This window comes from Erithacus rubecula, assembly GCF_903797595.1.
Source record: "Erithacus rubecula genome assembly, chromosome: 3".
Classification (NCBI taxonomy): domain Eukaryota; kingdom Metazoa; phylum Chordata; class Aves; order Passeriformes; family Muscicapidae; genus Erithacus; species Erithacus rubecula.
Window position 1 is genome coordinate 107,486,877 of NC_136689.1, and position 27,769 is coordinate 107,514,645.

General features: G+C 37.0%; 1 protein-coding gene across 2 annotated transcripts; it reads left to right on the forward strand.

Moving 5' to 3' along the window:
• UBE2V2 (ubiquitin conjugating enzyme E2 V2) lies at positions 1-26,397 on the forward strand. Of its 2 annotated transcripts, none has more exons than XM_079300006.1 (4): positions 1-140; positions 16,167-16,312; positions 19,676-19,801; positions 25,530-26,397. In XM_079300006.1, exons 1-4 carry the CDS (start codon positions 125-127, stop codon positions 25,674-25,676), a joined length of 435 nt encoding a protein of 144 aa, XP_079156132.1. In that variant the 5' UTR covers positions 1-124; the 3' UTR covers positions 25,677-26,397. The 2 variants fall into 2 exon arrangements, with proteins under 2 accessions (XP_079156132.1, XP_079156133.1); XM_079300007.1 differs by having other exon boundaries at positions 19,676-19,814; positions 25,530-25,666.
• The last annotated feature ends 1,372 nt before the right edge of the window (positions 26,398-27,769 follow it).

Sequence of the window (27,769 nt, forward strand, 5' to 3'; positions counted from 1 at the left end):
CGCGCGCTCCCGCGCTCCAGGGACGCGCCCCGTCCTTCCTGGCGGGAAGTGACGGAGCCGCCGCGAGGGGAAGTGACGCGCGTGGCGTGCGGGCCCGGAGCGGCGTGGGGGGGGCTCGGACAAGATGGCCGGATCCACAGGTCTGTGAGGGGGGGCTCGCTGGGCCCGGGAGAGCGGCTGGTGCTGGGGAGGCGCCCCCGCGAGGGCCCGGGGCGGGTCTCCTTTCCCCGGGATGGGGGGGCGAGCTGCCCCCGGCGGGAGAGACCCGAGTGGGGAGGAGTTGGCTTCTGACAGGGGGAAAGGGAAGCTGCAGGGGCGCCGGGACAGGTTATCACAGAATCCCAAATTCACTGAGGTTGGAAGAGACCTCTGGGACCATCGAGTCCAACTTATGACCGAACACCACCTTGGTCAGTTAGACCCCAGCACCGAGTGCCACGTCCAGTGTTTCCTGAGGTACCTCCAGGGACGCTGACTCCACCACCTCCCTGGGCAGCCCCTTCCCATGTCCAATGTGAAGAAACTCCTCCTGATTCGCTTATGCCACGGGCCCGGTCCCTTCCTGCCGTGGGGCAGCGACATCCTTGTGGGAGAGAGCCCGGCCTGGGGGTGCGTGATGGGAAACAGGGCTCCGAGTGCCGGGAAGGGAGGAATTGGCCTGCCGAGAGGCTGCCGTGCATGGGCAGGTGCTGCTGTACGTGAGGAAGGGAGGAGATGCTGTTAGCCTGCTAAAAACACTGCAGGAAAGAAAAATATGTACTGAAGATTTGTCCCGATATACCTCTGGGTGAACAGAGAAGATGTGGTATAGTGGTATCTAAAATAAAGGATTGTCTGTGTTCCCTTTTTATTTGGGAGAGAAGGGCTTTGGCCTGTGTTGTGTTTTGGGACAAAGGTGCTTCATGTTGGTGGTGACTTTATCATAGTGGGAAGGAGTGGAGCTCTCTTCCCTATGGCATCCATTGGAGCCAAGGGTCTCTTTCACAGGCAGATTTAAGGGCAAAGAGCTGCCAGTCATCCCAGGAAGCCTCTCTCAGTAACCAGCACACGGTGTGCAGAGCATTGGTGTGGCAGAACATTGTGGAAAGTGGTGGCAAAGACAAGGACAAGAGTGTTGCTTCAAGTGCTAAATGTAGAGGCACAATTAGACTGTCTCAGTTTCATTCCATGGGAGACTAGAAATACACAAAGACCTTTCCTCCAGTACTAAAACCTGAAATCTTCAGGGGTGTGTTTCCTCTTCTCTCACCCCTGAGTCTTTATAAGTGGGATGGTGGACCTCAGGGTAGGGGAATGAATTGACTTCAGCAGGTAGTCTAGGCTGAATGTTGGCCTCTAATTTATTTCTGCTGCCAATCCACTGGATCATTGGATTGGGACTATAACAAAACATAAGAAACATCTGTATATTTAAACTGGCCTCGGTACCTTGCTGTTGATTCTGTGAGAGCTTGGGCAGGTTTTAGGGGGCTCCTTTGAGGAAGGAGAGTCATCTCCAGTTGGTAATATATTTGGAGATGTGGGATTTCCCGGGTGGAATTTGATAAAGTTGTAACAAACTAGGTTGTGAAGTAGCTTTTGCAGCAATATGGAAGAGCAGTCCAAAAGATAGCTATTACCTATTATAAACTGAGCTAGAATGGATATATTTGGAGAAAGCCAAGTATTTACTCATCTGAGAATTACTACATTTTATTTTGTTAGGATTCTTTTTACTTTTTTTCTTGTCAAAATTTAAAAGGGTTTTATTATAGAGCATCGCTGAAAAACTTCAGCTTATGTCTAGGCTCTCACTGGAGATTTCCTGTAATATACTAGGAAGCAAAGTTGGTTTAGGTTGTGTGTTGAGTATTGGCATTTGGCATTCAACCATATTTTTTAGTGTAAAATATCAGTTACTAAAAATTTTTGTAGTGAAAAAGCTCTTTTCTTCCTGCTTCAACCTTATAAGATTATATATTTTTTGACTGAATTTTGATGGTTTCACTGCTGGAAGTGTTCTTTGCAGTCTTACAAGAGTTATTTTAAAATATCTTATATACAGCTACTCAAGGGGGTTGTTTTTGACTCAGAAATACAGCCACACTTAAAGTTCATGAAAAGCAGGAGATGTAGGAAACTCTTAATATTCTGTGACTGCTCCAAACAATACAAAGGGCCAGTACTGCATGTACGCCTTGTTGAAGAAATTAAATTAAACTAATTTGTTGTAGTAAAATGCAGCAAGCAGGCTGAATCATCCACAAAACTGCTGGGAAAATTAGTCAGAGTTTCTAAAACAACATATTCATGTGGATAAAATACTGCAACTTTTTTTTGGTACACACATGGTGTAGGGGGTGGGGGGGGTGTTTGTTTTGTCCTTTCCACATACTATGCAAAAATTCAGGCTTCACCCAGAACTGCTCTTGCCAGGAAGCTTTGTTATAATCATTTGTGGAGGAGGGAAGGGAATTATTTGCTACAGACTTAACTTTGGTATAGATTTAAGATTTAAATCTGTCTGGCTCTGTGACTTTAATTTGCTCTTGCTATAAAGTTCAACTTCATGTCAACAGCAAAACTTCTAATAAGATCAACTCTCTTATCCCAGAATTCCTTTCCTGAGCTTGCTAATTTTGTGACCAATCATGTAACAAATGATGTGCATTTAACAGCAGAGAATTTAGTTAGAATATCACTCTTTAATGTGTGCCAGAGAAATTGTATATGTCAATGTTACACTGCTGTTTAATAAGTATCTTACCTGCTTTCTAAAATTACCTGTAATGAGTGAATTTTACATGGCACTGCATGTGCTAGAAATGGTAATTGTGAGATGCAGTTTGATCTGACATTAAAACTCCTGCTTGAAGCTTGGTCTAGGTTATTTGTGTGAGTACTGCTGGAGATCTGGGGTTAAACAAGTCAATTTTTTTGAGAAGAGAGCAGCTATGTATAATATATAACCATCCAATTTCATATTGCTTAGCTGGAGATTCAGTTTGTTAATTTGTTTGAAAATACATAGTAGAAGATGTAAACAAACAGTTTCAAGTTAAAAGAAATAATTCATTAAGGCATACCATTTAAACATCTCTTGTGCGTCTCAAGAAAAAGAAGGAGATCAAAAACATAAGGAGTTAATTCAGGAGTTAATTTCTGTATTTTGATAATTTGGGTTTTACTTAATATTACCTTATATATAAGGTTATACATATCTCAATCTGTATATATATCTAAAATGTGCATGTTCCTTAAAGGCAATGATGGGTCACTAAGTAGTTAGAATTTATGTGGGAAAATAGAATTAAGGCAGCAGTGTGAAATATGGTTCTGTAACTATGGGCTGCTAATGCTTTTACCTCCTTCCTCTTCAACTGAGAGCTTCAGTAGCTTGGGGAGGGTGGTTAAGGCTGAGTTAATGAAAATTCCCCTTGGTTTACTGAAACTGAGTGCTCAGGGAAGAAAAATTGACTGATCTACAAAGTTGTATGAGATTCCTGATTTACTTCTAGTATGTAGTCTTGAGCAACCTTTTTGAAAGTGTGTTTGAAGATACATGGCTAGATCCCTGTAAAATATTTTTTTATCTGTGAAATTATTCTACTCTATAAGGGTGAAACAGCTTCACTGTGTAACCTAAATTGCCCATGCAAAAATGTCCTTCCCTTTGATTTTATAGATGATTGATTCTGTGAGTAGAAATGGCACAACACTTCGTCAGTGACTTATTTTCATAGCTTTGTTTTTTACTTCTATTTGCCAACGTTTGATGTTTGTGGAAGCAGTTCTAAGCATGCATGACTACAGCATAAGGCAAACTGGTATTAAAAGTGAAGGGCTGGAAGTGTCTTGAGTGGTCTAGACTCCCTGAGCTGTGAAGCAAGGACTGAATGTGCCATTCCTAATGGTTAGGGCTTTTGTTGTTGTTGGTTTTGGTTTATTTTGTTTTGAAAGCTGGGATTTTTTTATTTCTCTCTTAAAATCCTCAATTGCAAGATATTGTATAACGTGAGATACTTTGTAATACTTTCTCTTAAATGCCTTAGAACTCTTTCCTTCTTCATTCCAAATCAGGCTGGTGTCTGTCCGTTCTGTGCTTAGGAGGGTAAAGATTTATACCCTGTGTGGGAGACACCTGTGTTAAGAGCCATTCAGAGGAGTAATAAGGGGATATATTAATAAGTGGGTTGTAGAAGCAATGATTTAAAGATCATTTTTTCCCATGTAGGAGATGTGATATAATTTAAACTTTATGTCTAGAAAACTCTGTACAGGTAGGCTTCTCTTTTCCTCTGACCTGTTGAATATTCGTTTCCTTCCTCGTTTTTCTTCTTGTCGAGGTATTTCCTTGTTCTGTTTTGTATTCACTGTGCTTTACCTTGAAGGGTGTACCAGTCCTTCCCATTTTCTCTTTTATGCCTCCACCACATTGTTAATTTATTCAGAACTGGACCAAGAAGTCAGTTTAAGAGCCTTTTAGAATTTTACAGTTCTCAAAGTTTGTTCTGTGGGTTTACAGTGTTAGCTCTGTAAGCGCAGAATTCTTGAAGCTGCAAGTAATCAAACAAAACAAAGGAAGTAAAATACTGTATTCCATGAGGCAGCAAGTACTCTGTATGGAGCAGTTTTCCATACTGTCCTGTGCACAAGGAATTGCAACTGTGGTTGTTCTTCCTGCTTAAAAACATCTTGACAACCACAAATAATTTCAGATGGATTGAGACAAATTTAGATTACAGATGACTTTTAAACTATGTATAGGTCATCAGTTCTTTCCAACTTTGAGGTATATATATGAAAGATACTCTTGTTTCTTCTCAGAGCTTTGTCTGTAAAATTTTCCTTGTTTTGTTCCTGGTGTTTTATAACTGTCTTTAAATACAAACCTACTTATGTCTTTCTGCCACAATAGCTGTGTAAGGGTGTTCTCACAGCAAAGTAACTTACCTCTGCAGTAAAAGAGTGGCCTACTTTGTAATCTTCTGTTTGTTTAAGAGCTTGTTTGAAATTCAGGGATGTTATCAGACATAGTATTGAAGCCCATTATCTAAACTATTCTGTACAATCCTGGAAAATTTTAGCCTGGATAAAGGTACAACACAGTTTCAGGAAGATGCACCTTTCAGCAGTTGGAGGCAGATGGTCCGTACTATAAACCTAAGCATGCATGAGAAAGCTTTTCATGTAAGAATTAGATTTCCAAGTTTTGTGAGTAGTTGGTGGAATTGAATAACATATGTATCTGTTAGTGTTTGTGTTTTGCCTTATGGAAGATTTTTCCAGAGGCAGTGTTAAATATAAGCTGTGAAACTGTTCAGCTTTTTTTTGTTAAGATTTTTCTTCTCTCTTGTTCCTACTCTTTTTATTTACTATTATCTCTTCTATTATCTTTTATTATTATCTGCACTATTCACTCTTTTTTTTCTACACTGTAGCTCACATTTCATCTTGACTGAAACCTAATGTAAATTACTACATCAGCTTCAGCTTCTCCTGTTAGGTTTTGTTGCCTTGTTGTCTCAGTTATCCTGTGGGAACCTCAGCACAGACCATGGAAAGACAAGAAAGTGCTGTGGGGAAAGCATTCAAAGTAGCCTTGATTTAAGTATTTGGAAGGGTTTTGCTATATGCTGTCCTCCCCAAATAATGTTTTTCTTTGTATTTGTCATTCGGAATACACTAACGAGATATAATTCAAGCAATATTTTGAATTGAATCAGTGCAGAAACTTATGACTGTGAAGCTGTCAGACTAATTCTGAATAACATGAGCTTCTGGTTTACAGCCTTTTCAAAAATGTGTGGTGATTTAAATCTGTGACTCTAAAGCATTTCTAGTTAACATTTTGGAAGGAGTGAAATCTTCAACACTTAGAACTTCAGAGCTCTACAGTCTTTATTTCAGAAGGATGAGGTGCTTCAACTAGATTTTAAAAATAGAAAAATTATACATTCAGTATGCTCTAGACATATTTAACAGCATAAAGAAAAAAATCACCTCCCTCCATTGTATTTGTGACTATTCATAAAGTGGATAGTTAAGTGTGTTTGCAATTTGCTTGAATAAATCAAAACATTTTGCCCAATACATATAAAAGGAATGTCCTTTATTCAGTATATTTGCAGTAAAATGTGCAGTTATATTCATATAACTTTGAACTTTTCCAGAGAAAGAATTGTACGTTTTCTTTCTTCTAACAGAATGTCTAATCAGGTAAATATTAAATAATTTGAACTTTTGAGTACCACAGCATGTAGAAATCAGCAGGCTGAAGTATGGCCCACAAAAATAATGTAAGAAAATAATGGCAATTCTTTTTATTAAATATGTGATGATTGTTTCACTTGCTGATTATATACTTAAGTGTATGCTTATGTGTATAACTGAAAGAATAATATTATTTGTTTTACATAGATAAAAGATCTTTATGTTTTGAACTGTGGATAGGTGCTGAGTCATGTTGGCAAGGATCTTCATGCAAATGTTAGAACAACTGTTTGCTAATCAATGACTTGTAACCCGTTTAAGACAGCTTTACAGCTTTGGTAGACTAAATCCTTGATGCTACTCATGTTATCTGGGTCACACATTGTATTCTTAACTTTTAAAGCAGACCCTGGGAAAGCTGTTTCATGATGAGATATTGGGCTCTGCTGGGTTCCTGTAGTCTCCTGCTCCTCCTGTTCCTTTTTCTGGGGAAAAAAAAAAAGTTTCTATGTAATTGTAATTTAAAAGGTAACTTTAAAAATATGTGTTTCAAATAATTTTTTTCTTTCTGCCATCACAAAGGCTTAAAATGAAACTTTCAAAAGTGAGCCATTTTCACTTTAATTAATTTTTTTCTGCTGTTATTTAGCTTTGTGCTTTTAATAATGGGGTAATTTGTACTAAACAAGTTTGGGGGTTAATTTTTAACTTCTGAGGGTAGAAACTGGAAAGATTTCTTTGCCTGGTAAAATCTAGATTCCTTAGACTGTTAAATCACAGTTAATATTGCTGCTGCTTTTTGAAGTGACAGATACCTTTTCTAACTACTGTTTGCTGGCTTCCTGCCTTACATTGTTTTGTACAAAATTGAAATAGTAATTCTCAATTTGCTAAGCATCATAACGTGTCACTTTTCATTATCTATCATTTCATACACTAAAACATATGGGAAGGTGGTTGAATTATTTATTATGTCATGTGTTTCATTCAGTGGTTGCCTATAAAGAGTTAAGTTTTAAACCTGTAGTCTTGTGCATTTGTGCACGCTTGTGCATTTCCACCCTTCACAGAAACAGCCTGGATGTCAGTTGATGAGTTATTTAGTGACTTAACTGGTTAGTACCTGTATGGTTTTTCTTATAGTGTGAGACACCACTGGTCATGCTGTGTCTGAGTTAGCAGTGTTCTTGTTTATAGCAAAAAAATGCCCTTAGATATAATATAGATTGATAAATGCCACTAATATTGGTGCACATTTGTAAAATTACTTTCAAGTAATTTACACCAATTTTCTTTTGGGATTGCAGTCCAGTTTAGTGGGCTTTATACTATAGTTTATTGTGGCAACAAAAAAAGTTTGTTTGGATGTGGTATTTTTAATTACTTAAAACATTTGTGGGAATTTCTGAAGGTTGGAGTTTATTTCTTTTTTCCCCTCTTTGTTTTTGCTAAGAGCTTGCTTATGCCTTCTCTATTATGTAGTTTTAACTACATTTGTAGTGAAGCAAGCTTCTTCATTAGTGTGATTTTTATGAACACCATTAGTCATTCCATGACAGCAGCAGTACTCAAGATGGTCCTGTTTGCATGGAATTGCAAAGACAGGGCAATGTTGCTGCATCCTTGCTAACAAAGATGGGTTCACTGAAGTTACTCTCAGGTCTGGTCTCTATTCTGTGTGTGCACATGTTCAATCTTGACTAATCTGTGCTTCTCACTGATGTGCATATGATGACTTTTGCTCGTATTTACTCTTACACTTTGTGCAATTTTAGAATGTGTAGGGCATTGTTGTTCCATAAAGAATTGAGAGTCGACAGAGGGCATTTGGGAATTGGCCTGCACGAGTTGCAGAATGGAGGTTTTCAGTGAGGCATCAACCTTGGTAAGGAGAGATGGTGGAGAATGGGGAAAACTTGGAATTTTTTGAGAGACTGGCTCCTCCATGGGTGCTGGTCAGAGGTTGGAGCAGCTCTGATGAATCGAGTAGTTAATAGCAGCTGCACCTCTATCTGCTGCTCCTCTGAAAAAGGTACATGTGGGAAGCAGGAAAAGAGGGGAGAGAGGAGTGGCCATGGGCATGGTTAGAAGTGAATAAAAGCTAAACAGATATGATGTGTTTTCCTGGGGGATAGTGACCATGACAGGGAGAGTTGTGTGAAGGCAACAGAGTTGCCTTCAGTAAATAATCCAATGGATTGTGTGACAGAATCAAAGTTACTAGAAGGAGTAAACTCACTTCCTTCTGGAGGAGACAAGATAAAATAAGGGAGATCTCTTACTCCAGCATGAAGATTTGTGTTTTAAACCATTTTAACATGTTTGTAAATCAGGTGTGTCTGCCAACCCACCTGGTAATGGCTTGCTGTCTAGAAATTAATTTCTTCCCACCCCACTGAAACTAAAGCTAGCACTGAAAATGTCATTTTGTGTAGAATTCATCATTTTCAATTATTATCACTATTAGATAGTTGATAGTGTCTTAATGTTATGAGTGTGCATATGTAGTGGAAAGCCAGGTAAAAAAAAACCTGCTTCTGTAAATCTGTATTATCTTTATTTTTGGGGGGGGTTTTTAAACTAGTATTAGTGTCCTGCCCTAAAGAAAGAAATACCTCTATACCTGTCCAGCCCTTTTCCACTCCACCAAAATCTGAATGCTGAGTTGCAGTAAATGACCGAGACTTCTGCTGTATTAACAGTTTCTCATTAGCTGCCTTCTTAATATAAGCCATATTTAGAATATTTATGGCTGTGGCTGGACTCAAATATAAAGGAAATTCCTATGAAAGTTATTTTCATGCAGCCCAACTTAAGTTTTGGACAGTGCCTATTAAGATACTAGGATTTCATTTAGGTGAAATAAATAAAATTTTTCACCTATATAATTCTGAAAACAAATATTACTTTACTTAGCTTTAACCAAAAATTAGGTTTTAAGATAAAGGGTTATAGCTTTCACCCTGCTGTGGCTCTTTTTTGGCTCATGCTGAGAAATGTTCCTCAGCAAGTGACATATCTTTATATGAAAAAAACAAAACCCAAAACCACAATGCATACTTCAATCTGGTGCCTAGAATTGTACCTCTTCCTTGCAGTCTTCCAACCTGTGTGCTTTCAACATGTTTAATTTCAAATTATATAGAAGGAAAAGAGGTTAGCGAGTTATAGGAGTCCTACATAGTGTTTTATATAAATATATACATATACAGTTTTATTCCTGCAAAGAAGTGCAATAATGCATTGAGTTCTTACCACTTCATACCTGTTTAGTATTGTAGCAAAGCTGGCTCTTGAATTACAGTGAGCTTTGAGCACTGTGAATAAATGGCCATTTCCTCTATAGTACTCATTGCTGTACACCTGCTTACTTGAGCTGTGGAGTCTTATCTTCTACTAATCTCTTATTAATTCTTCAAAGTAGTTGTCTTCTTCCTTTCTTTTGGGATGAATGTTTTATTTCTATGTGGAAATGAATTTTTCTGTGATTTTTTTCTTGAACTTCTATTCCTAGAAAATTTCCATAGGTAAGCATAGTTAAATCTGCAAAATCATTAAAACTAACCTGAAGTGGTATTGCTTACATTTCTGTGAGGTGCAGACTTGATTAGTACCTTACTCCTCACCCTGATCAATGTGCATGGGCCACTTAATGGCTGCTAAATACCTTGGTTTCACCATTTAAGTTAACATAGTATAGGACTTTCCCAATTTAAACTCAAAACTATTAATGCAGAATATTCTGTTGCTCAAATTTTGTTGCTTTGGGACATACTTGATGGAGGAAAGTAGAGAAAAATAGCATAGAGTAAATGCAACTGTTTATGAATATGGCTGATATAAAGAATTATGGATTTGAATTTTACCGAAATATATTTAAACTTCCCTGGGAAGCAGTTGAAAATGTCAGTTTATCTTGAATAAGAATCATGTTGTGTTGGTTATTGGAAATGGTGATTTTACTATGTGTGTAGTAATATACTCAATTTTAAAACAAGAGCAACAAGAATAACAAAGTCCATTATTGAATTGCTGCATTCCACTACTAATGCCAGCAGTGGAGTTCTATTGTAGACAAAACTGTCATGTCCAGCTTGGTTGTTGTACTAACCAGGCAAGTTACTAGAAATAGTTCAGGATTTTGGACCCTGATTACTGTTTTCAACCACAGATGACTGCATTATCATTACAGTATTCCTGGTAATACTTCCTGATAGTAGATTCCTGATAGTAAGGCTTTCTTGTGTGTATTTTCAGAATATTTACTAGGCTAAAGAGTATGCAATGTCAGCGGGGTAACTGGCAAACAATAACACACATGAAGTTTACAAAAAACAAGCTTTTTTCAGAGGAATATCTTCAGCAACCAGTAGTATTATTTCACATGTCCTGACCCTCTTTCCTCTCTATTTGTCTTTTATTTGTTTGTTTGTTTTGTTTTCAATGTATTGGCCATTTCAAGGCCTGTTTAAGGTTTTGGTTGTTTTATGTTCTTTTTGTGGGTATGTAGACTGTTGTTAGTACAGCGTTTCAGGTTTTTACTTCATTTTGTCCCGAGCAGGATGAATTGTTCAGAGACTGAAAGGAACAAGTTGTTTTCTCTGTGTTTCTCTTTGTATCTTTTTTTCTTCCTCTCCCTGCCCCAGGAGAAATTGTATTATGGCTTGAAATTTGCAAGACTGACATCCTTTCCTGCTTTCCCTGTCCTTAGGAAATACTTTGCTGCAAGCCTGAAGCTGATAAATGGGGTTTGAGAGGTTTTTCTCTTTGTTACCAAGCTGACCATAGTTTTCAATTTTTGTTTTGCTGAAAGTCAGTGGGCGAGAGCTAACGCATATATTCAAAATTGTTCATACTACAGACTCTCTGACATAGCTATCTCAATCAGGAAGAATAGCATCCCTGACAGTGTCTGACTGTATTAATGTAGGATTTTTTGATATAACTTACTACTGTGTGCATATGAGGATTTGTCTCTAAAGCTGTCTTTTGGAGTGTTGGTAGTATGAGGTGTGCTGATTTAACTATGATAAAATGGTCCCGGTACTGATGTAACTTTAAGGAGTGATTGAAGTCAAGAACTGAGGGAGATTTTAGGAGAAACCAAATGTTGATATGGATATTGTTATGGACAGTTATTCTAAGAAACTTAGTTATTGGTCTTACAGAAAACTTGACACTTTAGGTTCCGAGCCAATCTGTTAAAAATTTGGGTTATGATTGCTTTTGTAACCTGCAGGGACAAGAGCAGAGGTGTAGGTTATCCCACTCTTGCTTGTTACACAGCAAAGAATCATTTGATGTGTGAGGAGCTTTGACTGCCAACTCTTAATTGCAGTAGTGTGTCTGTGAATTGTTTAATAATGCGATTTAATATATCCAGTGAGCTCAGTCAAATCTGACCTAAGTGCACATAAGTGTGATTGTGTGTTCTGTCTCAGTGCTGCTTATTAAAGCACTGTATCACTGAGTGATTTGACATTACCGACTGTGGAGCTCTGTCTAGCAAGAACTGGTCCATCCAGGCAATTCTCATTTGTTACTCTACTAATGGACACTGAAGATTCCATTTTATATTCTTTCCTGATTTTTTTTTTTTTCTAGGTTATGCAGATTCTGGATAAAAACATAGCTGTATTTTTTATCCTGACTCGTCCTTTGTGGCAGTGTGTTTTTTATTTCTGTTAACACAGTGATTTAGAATGTAATGTCTTAAGTAGCTCCATATATATATGAAAGTAGACCCTCACACTTAAGCTTTGTTTACTGAGTCTTCTTTCATTCTCTTCTAGTTCTAGGGTGTTAAATTCACCGATAATTTAACAGATTTCTGTAGTTCAGTTTCACGATTAAATTTTTAAATTAAAAACTATTGATATATGTAAGCATGGATGATGTTTTGGTTGTTTGTTTAACTGAAATACGTTTAGTTAATCTGTTTGTGAGAATTTGGTCAAAGTAGTTTGGTAGTTCCTGTGACAGTTTTTGGGCAGGGGGTCAGAAGGGTATTTGTCAGTAAAATCTGCAGTGATGTGAGCTTTGCAGGTAAAGTGAAGAGAGGCTGGGTGGGGAGTGTTGCTTTTGCTCTTTGTTTTCTTAATCTGGATGAACCCGTCTATGTATGCACATACAGAGCCTCAGCCCATCATTGCAAAGAGCTGTGCTGGATGCAGTGTTGCATTGAGCTGTAAATCACAGCCTGATGAGAGGAATTTACCATGCCTATAGCTCTGCCAGTGTTAAAATCGACAGCTTTAATCCCCTTCACTTGGAAGTTGGAGGTTTTCGCTGAGGAGTGTCTCTTACTGAGAGTAAAACCAATCTCTGTGCCGATCTGAAGCTGCTTAGTGATTGCATCGGCAAGGGGCACTGGGGAGAACACCTGAGGTCTGGTTGTCAGCTGAAGAACGGTGCTGGTTTCTATAATTTCATCCTGCTAATTAGCTGCACTTTAGAACAGAAAGATGTTGTTTCATTGTCCAAATTCTGGAAATGAAATAACAATTCTTACTCAAATTCAGTCAGGAATAGTTCAGAGTTTTTTTTTCAAATACTTGATGAATTGCACTGTCTGAGTTTGAGATAAAACTACAAGTTATATATGCACTAATAGCATGCAGTTTAGAGTGTGCCTTCTGAAATAGCAAGAAGATTTTTTTTAACTTTCTATTTATACTAGAAGCAAATTTAATTTCCAGAAAGTCCTTGACTGGACTTCTAGACAGAAGTTCTTGTTTTTTGCTGGGAATACAACACAATCTTGTACGTGTGTTCCATTCGTCAAGCTAGGTAAATTTGTTTTGTGTAAGGGTTCTAGCATGATCAAAGCAGGCATGTAGAGTGCAATAGTGAGCACAAGGGCAGGAGTGGATGCTCAGGACAGTATTTCATTCCAGTTAATTTTTCTGGAAGTTTCTAAGTCTGTAATTATAAATTATAGTAATGGGCTGTTTTTTGTTAGGTTGGTTGTTTGGTTTTTAATCCACTGTGTTAATTTTTAAGGTATTCTGTGTTACTTGTCTGAAGTCTAACAATAACAGTTTTCTGTAAAAATATTGAGTAATGACTTCAATTGAAGTTTGAAGTATTAATGATAAAACATTAATCATATATAACAGGAACATGGAAGTAGTTTGAGTTTTGTGGAGGATAGTTTTGTTGTTATTGACAGGATTTTGTGTGTGTGTTGTTTTTTTTTGTTGGGGTTATTCTGTACTTTTTTTTAACAGAAGATGTTTTTATTCTTATTTTTAACTTCAGAACAGTCTTTTGCTACTTAGCTCTAGCAGTGGTAATGTTAGCATGGGGAGCCTGGCACTTCCTCTCAGATGTTTTTGTCTCCTTTCAGAGCAGATCTAAACTATTTTCTGGAGATGTTCTGAAAGTTTCCCAAGTCTTTCAGTGCTCCCCTTGGGCAGTTATGGGAATCAGTGAACACAGATAATATGATAGAAAAAATGTGATGAACACAGGTTGGTTCATCATAAGTGTCATCTCCTACAATTCAATGTGTTGGGTACAATTTTATGATACAGCTGAGTCAGTGCAGTGGCTTTTTGTCACGAAAAGCTCCTTTATCATCACACCCATGGTTTTGCAAAGAAAGGCACTGAGAGAGACAGCAGTCAGCTCTGGCATCTGTTGTTCTTTTTTCCTGAGTCAATTCAGTTGATTAACTGGTTGGATTTGATTTTTGCCTGAAGGAAAAACAGCTTTTTTGCTAAATTAGTGTGACAATTTGGCTAATAGAGGAGCCTGGTTAGTGCAAGAGCAATGGAGTTCTGGAAGAAGCTACGGAATGTCAGGACAATGAGCAATTGGGTGATGTCACCTGTGCTAAAAGCATGCTAATGGCATGTAATCTTAAATAAATGTAAATCCTGTTTGGTACCATCTTTTATGCTCTTTTTAAAGAGCTAAGCTGTGACTCAGAAGTTCTGCAGTCAGAACAGGGGTTCTGAGAAATGGTAGATTTAAGCTACTGGGGAAACCTAAAGTAATGTGTACATGAGGTTTGTGGGTGGAGGTTGTTGTGGGTTTTTAATTTATTTTTTTAAATTTGAGACTACACATACCAATCAGAATCTATTCAGTCATGTGATGCAAAGTAGAATTTTATCGTTCTGGTTTGGCAGACTCAACTCCAGAACATGCATTAATGTGGAGTAAAAACTTTGTGGTTGAAGTGTGACTGTCAGTTCTCATCTCCAGTTGGAATTAGATATGTTAATGTACAGACTTAATGTTTATCACAGATCAGAATGAGACCGGAGGAATGGGAAAATGCATTTCAGTGAAGGTTTTTAACAGGTTCTATATCAAAAAATTGAGATGTAATCTGCTTCTTGATGTACTCTGCTGGTGCTTTCAGTCTGTGTGCTGTCTGGGCTGGTTTGTTAAGCTGTGAGAAGACTGGCCAAAATGTATAATTTTCTGCTCAGTTAGCAAGCTGGAGTAGCTCAGTATGGGCTCAGATGAGTGGCAATATCAGGGGAGGACAGAAGGTGAGGCCATAGGTGACTTAATTTCCTTCCACGGCCCTGATACTATACCCATAATGCATTTCCTTGGAAATTTGAAGAACTTGAACACAATAGTTTCTGCAATTTTTAGAAGCTTCTCCCTAGTTTTAGGGGAAAAAAAAGTTTTAAATGCTGTTGAAGAGAAATTATAGTACTGCAAAATAAGCTATTTGAAGAGTTGCTAAAAGGTATGTGGATCTATACTGGTCCATATATCTGCATCTGTTATCTCAATAAATAATAATATAGTTCATTGAAACTCTTTGTTTCTTGCATAGAGACTGCTTGGAGTACAGACTAGGGTAATATAAAACCTGAAATCACAGTGGTATGCAAACCTGAATAAATGATGTGCAAAACAGTTTTCTTTGACCTTCATCTTTTTCAGACTTGCTCATAACATCATGTGTATCCATTCTTAATTTTTAGTTTTATGGAGCACCTGGACTCTTATAGTAGAGGAAGGGATCTCTAGTGAAAATAATGGGTAATACTATAGTTGTAAGAAGTTTTAAGAAAAAAATAAGTAACTATAAGCAGCTATAAATAAGTTGAACTTTTATGGTATTGTTTCTACATTATTGTGCATATTTTATTTGAAAATAAAAGCATTCCATGATTGCATGCACAAGTGTTAATTACCTTTTTCCCCTCAGTGCTGAAGTGCTATTGTAGCTTTGATGCTGTAAAGCAATTGAGCATCCAGTTAATATCTATCAATATCCGCCTTTTTTCACGAATAATAATAAAAATCCTGTAATTATAGTTTGGTTAGTGACTGTTAGTTGGTGCTCTCTAAAGGCATTTAATCTTTGTATTCATTTGTGAATATGTCTTTATTTCTCTTTAACAATTTAATCAATGCTTCTGTGCATATTTTTCTCCTCAGGCAAGTGTGGCAGTATTAATCACTAGATTAAAAAAGACTTGATTTTCAGTTTGTTTTCATATATTAGTCTTCTGTGTTTTTTTCTTTTTAAACAAGTGAAATCAAGTGAAAATATTTCAGTCTTACAGTTGACATTTATTAGGATAATCTGTGTTAAATGTTATATTATTTAATTGTGTTTTGGAGTAAATTTGCTGTATTGATTTTATGTGGATTCTGGTTGATTAGAACTTGACAGACAGTCAATTGCTTTTGAAAAATACTGGATCTAAACAGTATTGTGCTTGGGAAAGAGAATCTGAACTAAGCCATCTTAGACTAAAGAGAACTCTCCTGTTTTCTTTTTTATGGCTTATATTGGTATTACTTGGTAGTAATTAACTTCCAGTGAAGCAGTTAATTGCTTCAAAGCAATTAGAGTGCTAAATAAGTTTGTGCAGGCAGTATTCGTTTGACTTGGAAAATATATTCAGCAATTGACAGTGTGTAACATAAAAGCAACAAGGTTTTTTACCTTTTCCTTAATGTGAGCAATATTAATTACGTTATTCCATCTTCTCTAGTTAAAGTACCTCGTAATTTTCGCTTGTTGGAAGAACTTGAAGAAGGGCAGAAGGGAGTAGGTGATGGTACAGTAAGCTGGGGCCTTGAAGATGATGAAGATATGACACTCACCAGATGGACAGGAATGATTATTGGGCCACCAAGGGTAAGAGTGATGAAATAGAATGTTTTTATTAAGGTTTTAGGCAATACAAAGGGCAGAAAAATATTAGTGTTCTACTATGTAAAGGAATTAGTTAAAATTCAATGTATGAAATTGAAGAACTGGTGTATAATCCTCACTTTCTGGCATGTAAGTGTTTTGGGCTAGCATCCCCTTTTTCTGCAGCTGTATGTAAAAGCTAGTTGTGATTTGAGACCTATTTTACTGAGTTATGAGTATATTAATTCTGTATTTCCACTGTTACTGAATATAAGTATACATTGATAGTACAATAAATAGGTAACTGTCTTTCCTCATTTTGTCATATGTGCCTGGTAATTTCAATTTTTTAGTAAACAGGCAATATATTTAACTTCCACAAGTTTTACCAAGTAGTGTTTCAGTATTACAGTGTCAGAATTTCAGTTGAATCGTAGATAAAGACTAGCAGCTTTTAATTACCTCTAATCCTTTTGACCTTTGAAGTTCTGTAGAATGTAATTTAGACTGCTACAACTTGCAAGAGAACTAATCACCTCTTGTGTCTATCAGCCACATCAGATATGAGTGGAGACATCTTTACTTGACTTATTTTCTCATAAGCTACAATAAGTTGCAAAAGATTAGTGTGTAACTGAGACCATTAAATGACCTCTAATATCTAAGTAGCCCTTAGTTAGCACTTGTCTTTCACTGCTAGAATGAGAACTATCTTGTATGTCCTTTGGTGCTGCAGGGCTTATGGAATGAACTGTCCAAAACAGAGATCAGAACTCTGCCTCAGTGAAAACAATGTCTTCCAAAGTAGCAGAGTTCCAGAGACAGGTTCAGTGTAATTCAAGTTTCTTTGGGAAGTCCATTGTCACTAGTAGTAGGCTGCTTTGAACACCCGAATGACTTTGCTGACCTCCTAAGATTTGGGTGCAGCTGGGAGAGGGCAGATTTAAAATATAGTTATAATGACTGTGTGCTTTGGATATTAGCTTCCATAGAATCAGTGTCTGAGTACATTTTAAAGGAAGTTTGCAATCTAATGTGTTTGGATAAAAACTTGAAAATTTGACCTAACTGTCATAGGGTCTCCCTGGCTCTCCAAAAACCCCCCAGAACTGCCTGTCACTGCTTTCTTGTTCAACCTAAGGTAGACTACTATGCATCTTTGGAAAGAGATTATGATGTGTATAAAACTATACTTATGTACCATAAGTATACTGTTATGTAAGGTTGCATGTGTTTAAAAAAAACAAACAAACAAAAAAAAACCTGGCTAGGGATACACTTTTAGTCCTGGTCAATTTGTACTTCCGTGATTTTATTTTCTTTATGACAGAGTGCATGCAAATAATACATCTTGTGACATTCCAGGGACATGCAGCCTTGCAGATAGAATGACTTGCAATATGTAGTGACTGTAGAAGGTGGAAGCCACCCAAAAGTAAGCTCCCAAAACAGTGACAGTACCTTGAGAAGACTTGCATATCTAGTTTTAGGTCTGTAGAAGATGAGTGTTTTTTGGAATTGGCTGAGGTAAGTAGATGGTGCAGTTAGGCAAAACATGGAGAAAGTTGCTAATATTGCCCCTGAAGTTCTTCTCATATGTGATTTCTCTGCAACTGTGCAAAAAAATTGCTTATCAGTTTTTTTCCTTGCTTAATTTGAAAGGTGACCCAACAGCAAGAGAGGAGGGTAAGATTTGTTTTGGATTAACAGAAGCATTTTTCTGACTTTCAGAAAATGGGATTTTAGTTTTTTTGGGAAATTGGTCAGGGATGCCTGGCTTGCAGTAAAACAATGACTTGATAAATTGAGCAAAATTGAGAAGCCACCTGGATAGGAATAAGGGAATGAGAATGAGTGCTGTTCCTGGGATTTTCCAGAGTTATATACATTTTGGCCTATTTTCACTGTAACTGACAGCATCCCTCTCTGGGGAAGCAAATTGTTTTGGCTGAATGAATAATGAGAATTTTAGTTACTGTGTTTTCGTGCTGTGGTACCAGCTATGTTAGCTGTAGAAGGATGAGATGACTTTTATCTGGCCTTTAGCTTTTAATCATAGAATCAGAATGTTAGGGGTTGGAAGGGACCTTAAAGATCTCCTTGTCCCAGCACCCCCTGCCATGGGCAGGGACACCTCCCTCTAGACCAGATTACCTAAAACCTAATCTAATCTGGCCTTGAACCCTGCCAGGGTTGAAGCATCCACAACCTACCTGGGCATCTTGTCCAATGCCTAATTGCACTCACAGTAATGGAAAAGAACAACAGAAGACCTTTTGTTTTGCATTGTTTCTGTCCGATCTGCTGGGTGTTCAGTCTCTGTGCTCACTCAAAAATTATGGTACAGTTAGGGTGCTTCAGTAGTCCTGCTTTCAGTCTGCATTTTAATTAATCACAGACTAGACTGTTGTTTAATAACTTGGCTATGTGGTTGATACTTCTACTTGGAAAGTGACGGCTGACTGATGCAGAACAGGATAAAGATGCTACTTCTGAGAAGTTGTGAGGCATGTTACTGGTTTTTTTGTTCATGTTGACTCTATCTGTTGTGCCAGTGTAAAGGCAGGTGTAGAAATGGAGTTCATCTTCCTTCTGGAGCACAGAGGCGTGTGCATTAGTGACCAGCAAAGCACTGATCCTTGGCATGGCCTAGTTGACAAGATTTAAAAAGAAAATAGAACCATATCTAGTTCTAATGTAGCTTTCTCAAAGTCTAGTTGCACTTAGAATCGTCTGTTCCGTGGTCACTTTGGAATGACATCTGCAAACTAGCAGTCACTTAGCTGTCCAAGCTCATAAATCCTCCAGTAAACCAAGTAATTCTCAGCTGCAGAAATTTCAGATATTTTCTAGTAGTGCTAGCTACTTGCAGAATATGTTTCTTTTGCAGGTCATATTTTTATTTCTTTTTTGGTTGTATCTTAACTGTTGAGTTATTGGCATCTCCGTTTTTCTCCATTTCCAACTTTTTTACAGTGTTAGGAATTTCATTATAGGAGGAGGTGGTAATTTTCCTAAAGCTAAATGATTTCTCTTAGTCCTGTACCGTGCCACTGTTGTTTTGAGGATGTAGGTGGATAGAAAGGATGAGAGAAAATATGAATTAAAACCAGCATTGTATTAAGATTTGTGTATGGTGTAGTCAATAAGCAGTGTAATTTATGCATAATAAAGAAGTAATCAATATAACCAAAACAGTGGAAATCAATCAGTAATCCAAGACCTTCAGCTGGTACACAATATTAACAAATTTATATTTATTTAATATTTATTAATTGTTATTCCTCTTGCCTGTGCTCTGTTTTAAAAAATTTCTTAATATTTAGCTTTCAGTAAAATGCATTAGTCTGTCTTTTTGCTTTCTAGACAAACTATGAAAACAGAATATACAGTCTGAAAGTAGAGTGTGGACCTAAATACCCAGAAGCACCTCCTACAGTTAGATTTGTAACTAAAATTAATATGAATGGAATAAATAATTCCAATGGAATGGTAAGTTGAAATGGTAAGATCAACCATGTTGTTAATTTATACTAAAAAATATTTCTGTGAAAATGAGGTGAGGAATATGCATGTTGGACAGAGCTTTTGTATTTAATTTTTATAATGTAAATATAGATTTAAATTTAATTTTGATAGCCTACTACTTCAAATCTTTGAGGCTTTCTGTGGCTTACCAATGAGATGAGCATTTATAATATTGAGACAGTTGTTTCTTTTAAATGAAGATGAAGGTTTTAGTTTTGTAGAGGAGAACAGTAAGTGTTTAAGATATGTGTAGGTATTTCCCTCATAATACTCTTATAAAAAGGGATTAGCTTCATATTGTAGCAGGAATATGACAAACTCTATCTGATATTTCCACTAATTAAAAATTGAAGTTATTCCTGATGAGACTCACTCTGGATGTATTAACACACTTATAATGAACTGGTATTTATACTCTTGTTTCCTTTATACTGGATTTATTCAAATCCAAGGTGATTCTGAACTTCGATCTTAAGACCTTTTGATATAGCTGGTGATCACTTGCATTTTAAAGATCAATTTACAGTAAGTTGCTTTTCACTGATCCTGCAGTTAGGACAAGATGAGCTCACACACATAAGCTGTCAAAGCAGCTCAAGCAAGTTTGTTACTCTGTTCCTCACCAGGGACTTAAATAACTGTGAGCAAGCAAGGTTCCCCTTCACTCAAAGAGAGGAGGTGTGAGCTGGCTTGCATTTACAGTGGTGTGAATCAGCAGGAAGCACAATCACATTTGTGTGTACACTTGTGCATGTAGAGTAATTGGATTAAGGCAATACCTAAAGGTGCATTAGCATCTTTGGATTTTAAATAATTTGTAAGATTTAAAAGAAAGATGGACTTGCATCAGCAAGGTGCATTAGCATCTTTGGATTTTAAATAATTTGTAAGATTTAAAAGAAAGATGGACTTGCATTTCTGTAATTAGCAGTACTGAACTGTGAAGCTCAAGTGTCTCACCGACTGCAGCAGCAAAAGAGGTTCTCAGGGGGTCTTTTGGGCTTAGGTTGTAAAGTAGTGTTCTGGCTGGTCATCCAAAGCCTAGTGCACTAACGCTTCAGAATAATCTAAAATTACTCTGAAAAGACTTTATGTAGCTAACAATCTTACTCTACCTGAAGATCCTGTTAAAATTGCTATCTGCAAATTGGCTCACGCCCTTAATCACAGCTGTGGCTTGTTGTCTGAGGGTGTGTGTTTATTGAAAAGTTGTGAGAAGCAAAAGCTGCTTATAGTATGTTTGGAAGATGATTTTCATATCTCTTCCTGGTACCATAGGAACATGTATTATTATGATTCAGTGAAGAAGTATGCTCTCATGGCTTCATCTCAACATACCTCAAGGTATAGGTGTTGGTATTCAGAAGCAGGACCTTAGACTAGCAGAGCCTGAAGGCTCATATTTACTGAAGCCAGTAAGTTTGAGCTTCTGCTTGGAAAAGTCTATGCTTGCTCAGCTTGCTGAGGAGCAGGGTGACTATTGTGACAGGAAATCTGCCTGGTCCTTTTAAAAGCACTGTTCAAATTGAGTTCTTGTAACAGAAAAAGTTGATTTTAAGATGTTAATAACCTTACGTCAAACTATCATTAATTTTTCCCCAGAAGAGAAACTTGTGTATCTTATGAAGGATTTGCTATGAAAATGCATAACTTATTTTTTAATGGACTTAAATAGGAGTAAATAGTATTTTTAATGAAAATAATTTTCATAATTGATGAATTTAAAACATATTTATTATGTAATTTTTAATGTGCCTGTTGTCCCAGTGTCTTGCATTTTATCTTACTTTGTCTTTGTGGTCATTAAAGAAGCCATGAAATAAACGGTGGGGGCATGTTCAGCATCCTGGAGCAGTTAATATTGCTGCTTCCTGATAGTTCCTTCATGTTTGTTCTAAGCTATTCTCCCAATTTCTGGTCATCTTTCATTTAATAGATCATAAGTGGTTTGCTGCATTCTTTGAATTAATGGCAGGGTTTCATCTGCAGACTTCCTCTACTATCCAAGCTTCTGCAGGCACCCTGGGTTTTGACAAGTGGCCAGCTTTTGGTCACATTGCTTATAGATATCAGGAAGAAGTTGTAACTTGCCAAAAAGAGACCTGAGACAAACAGCAGCTGAAATTGTTTCATTTTAGCAGATTATAATAAGGACATTTGCAATGCTGTTAAGGTAGACTTTGTGTACCAGTTAACATCTGTGGAAAAGTAGGGCCCACACTAGAAGTTCTAGAGGATGATAATTTCTGTTGAGTTAGAGTGTGAGTGGTGGAGGGGAAAGATGGATAAGTGCTGTTACTAGGGATCTAAGGAAACTATTCTCAAACTGCCCTGTGGGCAGTGATTCTCAACTTTCTTGACTTAAAAATCCATTTGCACTTTGCATGGAAAGAGCATGTGTGTAATTAATTTTTTAATACTGACAGGTATAACTTGGCTTTTTGTTTGATTATTCTGAGAGAGGAGTTTGTAAGTAACTTTTCTGCCAGCAGTGTAGCTTCAGGAATCTCTGATAAATTTAGTGCAGGAAGGGAGAGAACTAATTCAGGAATATTTTATCTCAAAAGACTTAGGTGCTTTGAGGTACCATTAATTGTCTTTCTTTTCTTATCTGCAAGTTAGTTTTTTGTGTTTTTTCTTCTAAATTTTTCTATGGAGCTGCTGTATTTGTATACTGAATTAGATTACTAAGGTCAAAAAAACTAGTCCAAGTACTTGTGCAGAGCTGGACAAAATGCCTTTTTATGTGCTAATGGCATGGCTGTTGTAAAACCATAGATTATCATTCCTAATGCTGCAGGGTCTTTCCTCTTGGAGACTTATGTATCCCATATTGATAAAGCACAAGTTGCATTTTAATGGGCTGTTTGTTTTCCCAGTTTCTTTTGAGGTTGTCTGATTTTTGCATCAGATATGCATTTTGATAGCACTTCTCAGCAGTCTGTCTTGCAGGATTTGCAATCACTTTTGTTCATTTAGATACCATTTACAGCTGGAAATACTTGTTTCTTTTTAAATCACTTGGGGGACTCTAAGCTGTATATCTGTAAGCTGTCCAGTTACTGCTTTTAGTATGTTTGCTGTAGACATTTACTATCTGTTGAAGTTACCTGGGACATTATAAACACTGAATACTTTGCATTATTGTGTAAAATAATTTGTTTTATTTTCAACTGTTTAGAAAAAAATAATGGATTTTATATATTGCTTCTCTTGCTATTGTTCAAGATTCCAAAGTGGTGTACACACCCCACCAAAAATAGTCTAAATAAAATAGTCTTCAGATTGCAGTTTGCAGTCTTATTAGCTTTTATGTGACCTTGAAATGTGTCCCTCTGTGTTCCAGGGTGTGCATTTGAATATTACCTAATGCTTTTGTGTGATTTGAACATAGTTTGTGTCACTCTGTTAAGTGTCTTTAAATGTCTTATCATTGTTCTTCATAAAGTGAGTTTATTATGCACTAACTTGGAAATCAATTCTGCAAGACAGAAAACAGAACCTGAGCCAATCTTTGCTGCTGCAAGATGTTATGAAAGAAGTTGGTGACTTGCAGAAAAGAGACTTGAAATAAACAAGCAACAGAAATGTCAGGTTGCTGCAGTCTTTAGTCAGAAAACATTCATAGCAATGTTAAAGCAGAGGTTTGCAGTCTGTGAGGGTTTTTTTGTTGCAAATTCCCAGCAAAAAAGAAAGCCAAGAGGAGCTTACTCTTAAGTGATCAGCTGTCGTGTTCCAGTCTTTGTAGAATTGCATTATTTGAACAGCAGTGGTGACTGGCTGCTGTGTGTGTAATTGAGGCAAACATCCTATCCAGACCTGAGTGAGCTGACAAAAGCAAAATTAAGGAGTAGGAAGATGGTGTGAAAGCAGAATTTCCAGACTGAAGATAGATGTTCACTTTTGTAGTCCCAGAGCAGCTTCCTTTCCAGCCATTTTGCCTTCTATCTACCACGTTAACTCAAATGCCCCTTTAAAAAGGTAGTAATAGTACAGGAATTACAGTGATAATTTCACCAGTGCTGGCTTTCAAAACCTTTCTGTATTAGCTCATATTTTAAATTGGCATGATGTTGCTGCATAATAGAGCTTTTTTTTTCGATGCTGTTTTTCTTTTTTATCAAATGTTTGCAATAATTAGTAAGTAATGTGATTGCCATTTGTTCTGTAGCTTCATGATACACTGTTGTTGGTAACTCTGTTGACTTTAAGAGGTTCCCAACTCTGAGCAAACATTGTATGAAAAAAAAAATGCTTGTAAGTCCTTAGCTGTAAATAAGGTCAATGATCCTGCTTAGGGCCTTTTTTCCAAGATGTGCTTTAAACTGGGTGGGTTCTGTCAGTTCAATTCAGAAAATATTTCCCTGTACATGGTTTACCTGAGCTGATAGGTAGTAGCACTGTTAAAGGAACTAGAGAGGGAACAGAAGTTTCTTGAGATATATTGCTGCCCAAGCCAGCATGTTGTTAAACCTTGGCCTTAGTTTCCTCCTACAAAAAAGGTTTAGTCTGATCTGGTGTTTTGAAAATAGCTTCTGAAAAGCCTCACTTCAAATAATCTAGAAATAAAACATCTGTGTTAACATTCTTATTTCTGAGTCCAGGTTTTTTTTTTTCTTTCAGCTTGCCCTAATTAAGATGGGCTAAGAAACTTCTTGATGTTTTATGCTGCCTAAATCATAAAACAGTGCTTCCTAGCACTCTTGTAGTCATGCAATGTAGGGCTGCAACCCTACCAAAGGAATCCAGTAGCATGCAATAGCCCTAGTCCTGCCCCAGGGCCTGCTTTGCAGTTGCACAGTTGTAGGCCCTTCTGTGTTTTTAAGTTCCTTCATGCAGGGGCTGAGACTTAACCTGCTGCCAAAACAATTCCCAGGATGACTTTCAATTGCTGACTTTTCCTATGGAAACCTCTCCGTTATAATATAATTGTGTAAATTGTCCCACAGGTTTTATAAACGCATAGGAGAAGTCCCATGTCCTTTCCTTTCAGTTCATATTCCAGTTGGTAAGTGATGCACAGTAATCTTCACGGCTCCGTAAGATGACTTACTGTGAGGAGGATGCAAAGAACTAAGAAATGTCCAAGCATTACAAATCAGTTATCTCAGTATTTCGAGACATTTCTTAGTACATGTAATGGCTCTAGATGTATCAGAAGCACCCTACAATATCAATGTGAAAGAAATCACTAACAATACTTGTAGCAAAGAAACAATAAGGGACATGTTCCTTTAGAAAGGCATTCTATGGACTCTTGTGTGGCAGGTTCTTTTAAAGAACTGAGGGACACCCAGGTGCATATGTTAGCACAGTGAAGGTGATTACTTGTTTCTTTTTTGGGGACAATTTGAAAAAACCTATACATTTTGCGAGATAGCAGCTCCAGTTTTGCAGTGAACAGTTTGCTGATGTCCTCCTCCCTTCCTCCTTTCCTTCTCACTAATATAAGTAACAGCGCAGATGGAAGGGTCCACCTGCATGGGTTTTATTGCAGAATCTGTATCTGTGTGTAAGTATATGATTGTTTTCCTTAAAATATTTTAGAGACACAGGGACTTTATGCCACAGAGAAGGTGTTAGGCAATGCTTAGACTGTTTTTTGGAGCAATTAGGTTGATAACAGTTACTTATCAGTTATTTAGAGGTTTTATGTTCCATCATAAATTAGATTTCTCTCTTCTTTTTCCAGGTGGATGCACGGAGCATACCAGTGTTAGCAAAATGGCAAAATTCATATAGCATTAAAGTTGTACTTCAAGAGCTAAGACGTCTAATGATGTCCAAAGAAAATATGAAGCTTCCACAACCTCCAGAGGGACAAACTTACAATAATTAATTTTAGCTGATTCTCAAACTTCTGTCTTAAAACAACAACCTTCTACTCATGTAATGTCTTGATTAAATCTCACAATGCAAACACCCACACATTAAAGAATTTCAGCTGGTATACATGACCTGGACATTTGTAAGAATATATATAATATATGTATGCCCAATATGTTTTCAGGCACTATGGGAGAAAAAGGCAGCACAATTATTTTTTTTCTCTTATTGAGGCACTGTCATTTAAGCATAAGCCTGAAATAGCCTATAATTGGAATTCAGGTTTTACAAGATGAAAGCATGACAGAAAGTGTCAGATTGCTGTGGAATAATATATGTTACCGAAAATAATTTCTGGAGAAGGCAAAAAATATAAATGGCATGCTTTATCCATCTTGCTTAGTAAAAGAGCTGCAGTTAAATTTGTTTTAAGGTAGCAGGTACAGTGAATACCGTTGCTCATCTTGTTTAATTTTGCAAGGGTGTGGGTGCCGACTACTAGTAGTGTCACAAAGTATGTTCAGGATTGTTTTGATACCTGTATTTATAAAATGGGGGGATTAATTTCTGTTAAGCAGCTCCTGTGTTACATGTATTGGACATGGCAAATATTTGTTTACAGTCTTTGTTCTAATAAACCATGCATTTAAGTTTTAGTGAAACAAAGGAAATGTATGGATATGTGATTGAGATTAAAGTTAGTCTTAAAATGTAAATAAAATGTGGAAAGTGTCTGAGGCTGTGCCATTTCTATAATAGTCATGTAATATATGTACAGTAACTGGCAGAAGTAGTGGAAAGCCAAACATAATATTGCTGCTGGTGTTACGTGCACCTTTTGTTCTTATCACTTTTGTATGCTTAGTTTACTTGAGAGGTCAAGATATTCCATATGTTGCAGGGGAGTAAGTTCTGTCATCTGTAGTATCACTTCTTTAGACAAACTTGCACTCTGTGTGTGTGTGGATATAAATATATCTAAAAAAAATCCCCAAATACCAAACCAACCCCAAAATAAAAGCAAACAAAACCCCCTTGCCTACCTATCTTCCCTTTAGGTCCTCTCCAGATTCTTTCAAGAAATAACTTTCACTTTGCTTACTTGACCTCTAAGCAGTTTTCAGATCACATTGCTGAAGTCTGTCCTACTTATCAGTCCTTTGTCTTGCTTCCTTGCATCTTTTCCACTTTTATGTTACTTGCCTTTTTTCCTTGTCTGTTCTGCTTTTGCCTTTTCAGAAACACGTAAAAAAGAAACTTCAGGAAGCTTTACTAAAAATCATACCTGTGCTACAGTTAATCATATTTCCATCTGCTTAACATGAATCATTTGCTGTGATGACACTGTGTTTGTAGCTAGAGGCTTTCTTCCTTTCCTGCAGTCCTTAGTCTGTTTTTTCAATGCATTCTGTCTGGTGGGAACACGGTTTTATTTCTGTTACTAATTTCTCATAAGCAAATAGTTAATGCTGTTCTTTCACTATTACACCTTCTTTCCCTGCCCCTCACCTTGGAGAATGCAAACCTTTGTTCATTTTGGTGAGAAAATGTAACATTGGGAGTGAGTCAGCTGTTTGCATTCAAAGTTTTATTCAGTGATTCTTTTGAAAAAGTGGATATAATCAAAAGCCATCAACAGCTAGGTAACTTTCTCTGATAAACCTTTGCCTGTTTCTGGTGTAAACAATGAAAAGCAATAAATTAGGGTGTTCTGTTGTTTGTTGGTTTTTTTTTTTTGTTTTTTTTTTTAATAGAAAGGTTTGATTGATACTTGTCAATTTATGCTTTTTAGACAAATTGGGCACTTCCAGAATTGGTGGATTTACAGCTGCCAGCTACCTCGTGTCTGTATTTATATAACATATCATTTATGATGGTTTGGCTGAAGTGCATTGCAACTTTTTTTTTTTTTTTTTCCCCTTGTTTTAATTTGAATGATTTTGATGCCATTAAATCTTCTTTCTTTCACTAACACTGCTAATCTATATTTAATGAATTAAAATAATGGAACTGTGCAGTTCTGAGATGTGAATTTTTGGGAAGTTTGCAACATGAACTATTGAGAGAATGCTTGTAGAATATTTGGTTGGTAACATAATTTAAGAG

Bases quoted from the DNA above. Each gene is read 5' to 3' on its own strand.
- UBE2V2 (XM_079300006.1), top strand. The intron at 16,313-19,675 runs GTAAGAGTGATG...TTTGCTTTCTAG, and splicing joins TGATTATTGGGCCACCAAGG to ACAAACTATGAAAACAGAAT. The intron at 19,802-25,529 runs GTAAGTTGAAAT...TTCTTTTTCCAG, and splicing joins TAAATAATTCCAATGGAATG to GTGGATGCACGGAGCATACC.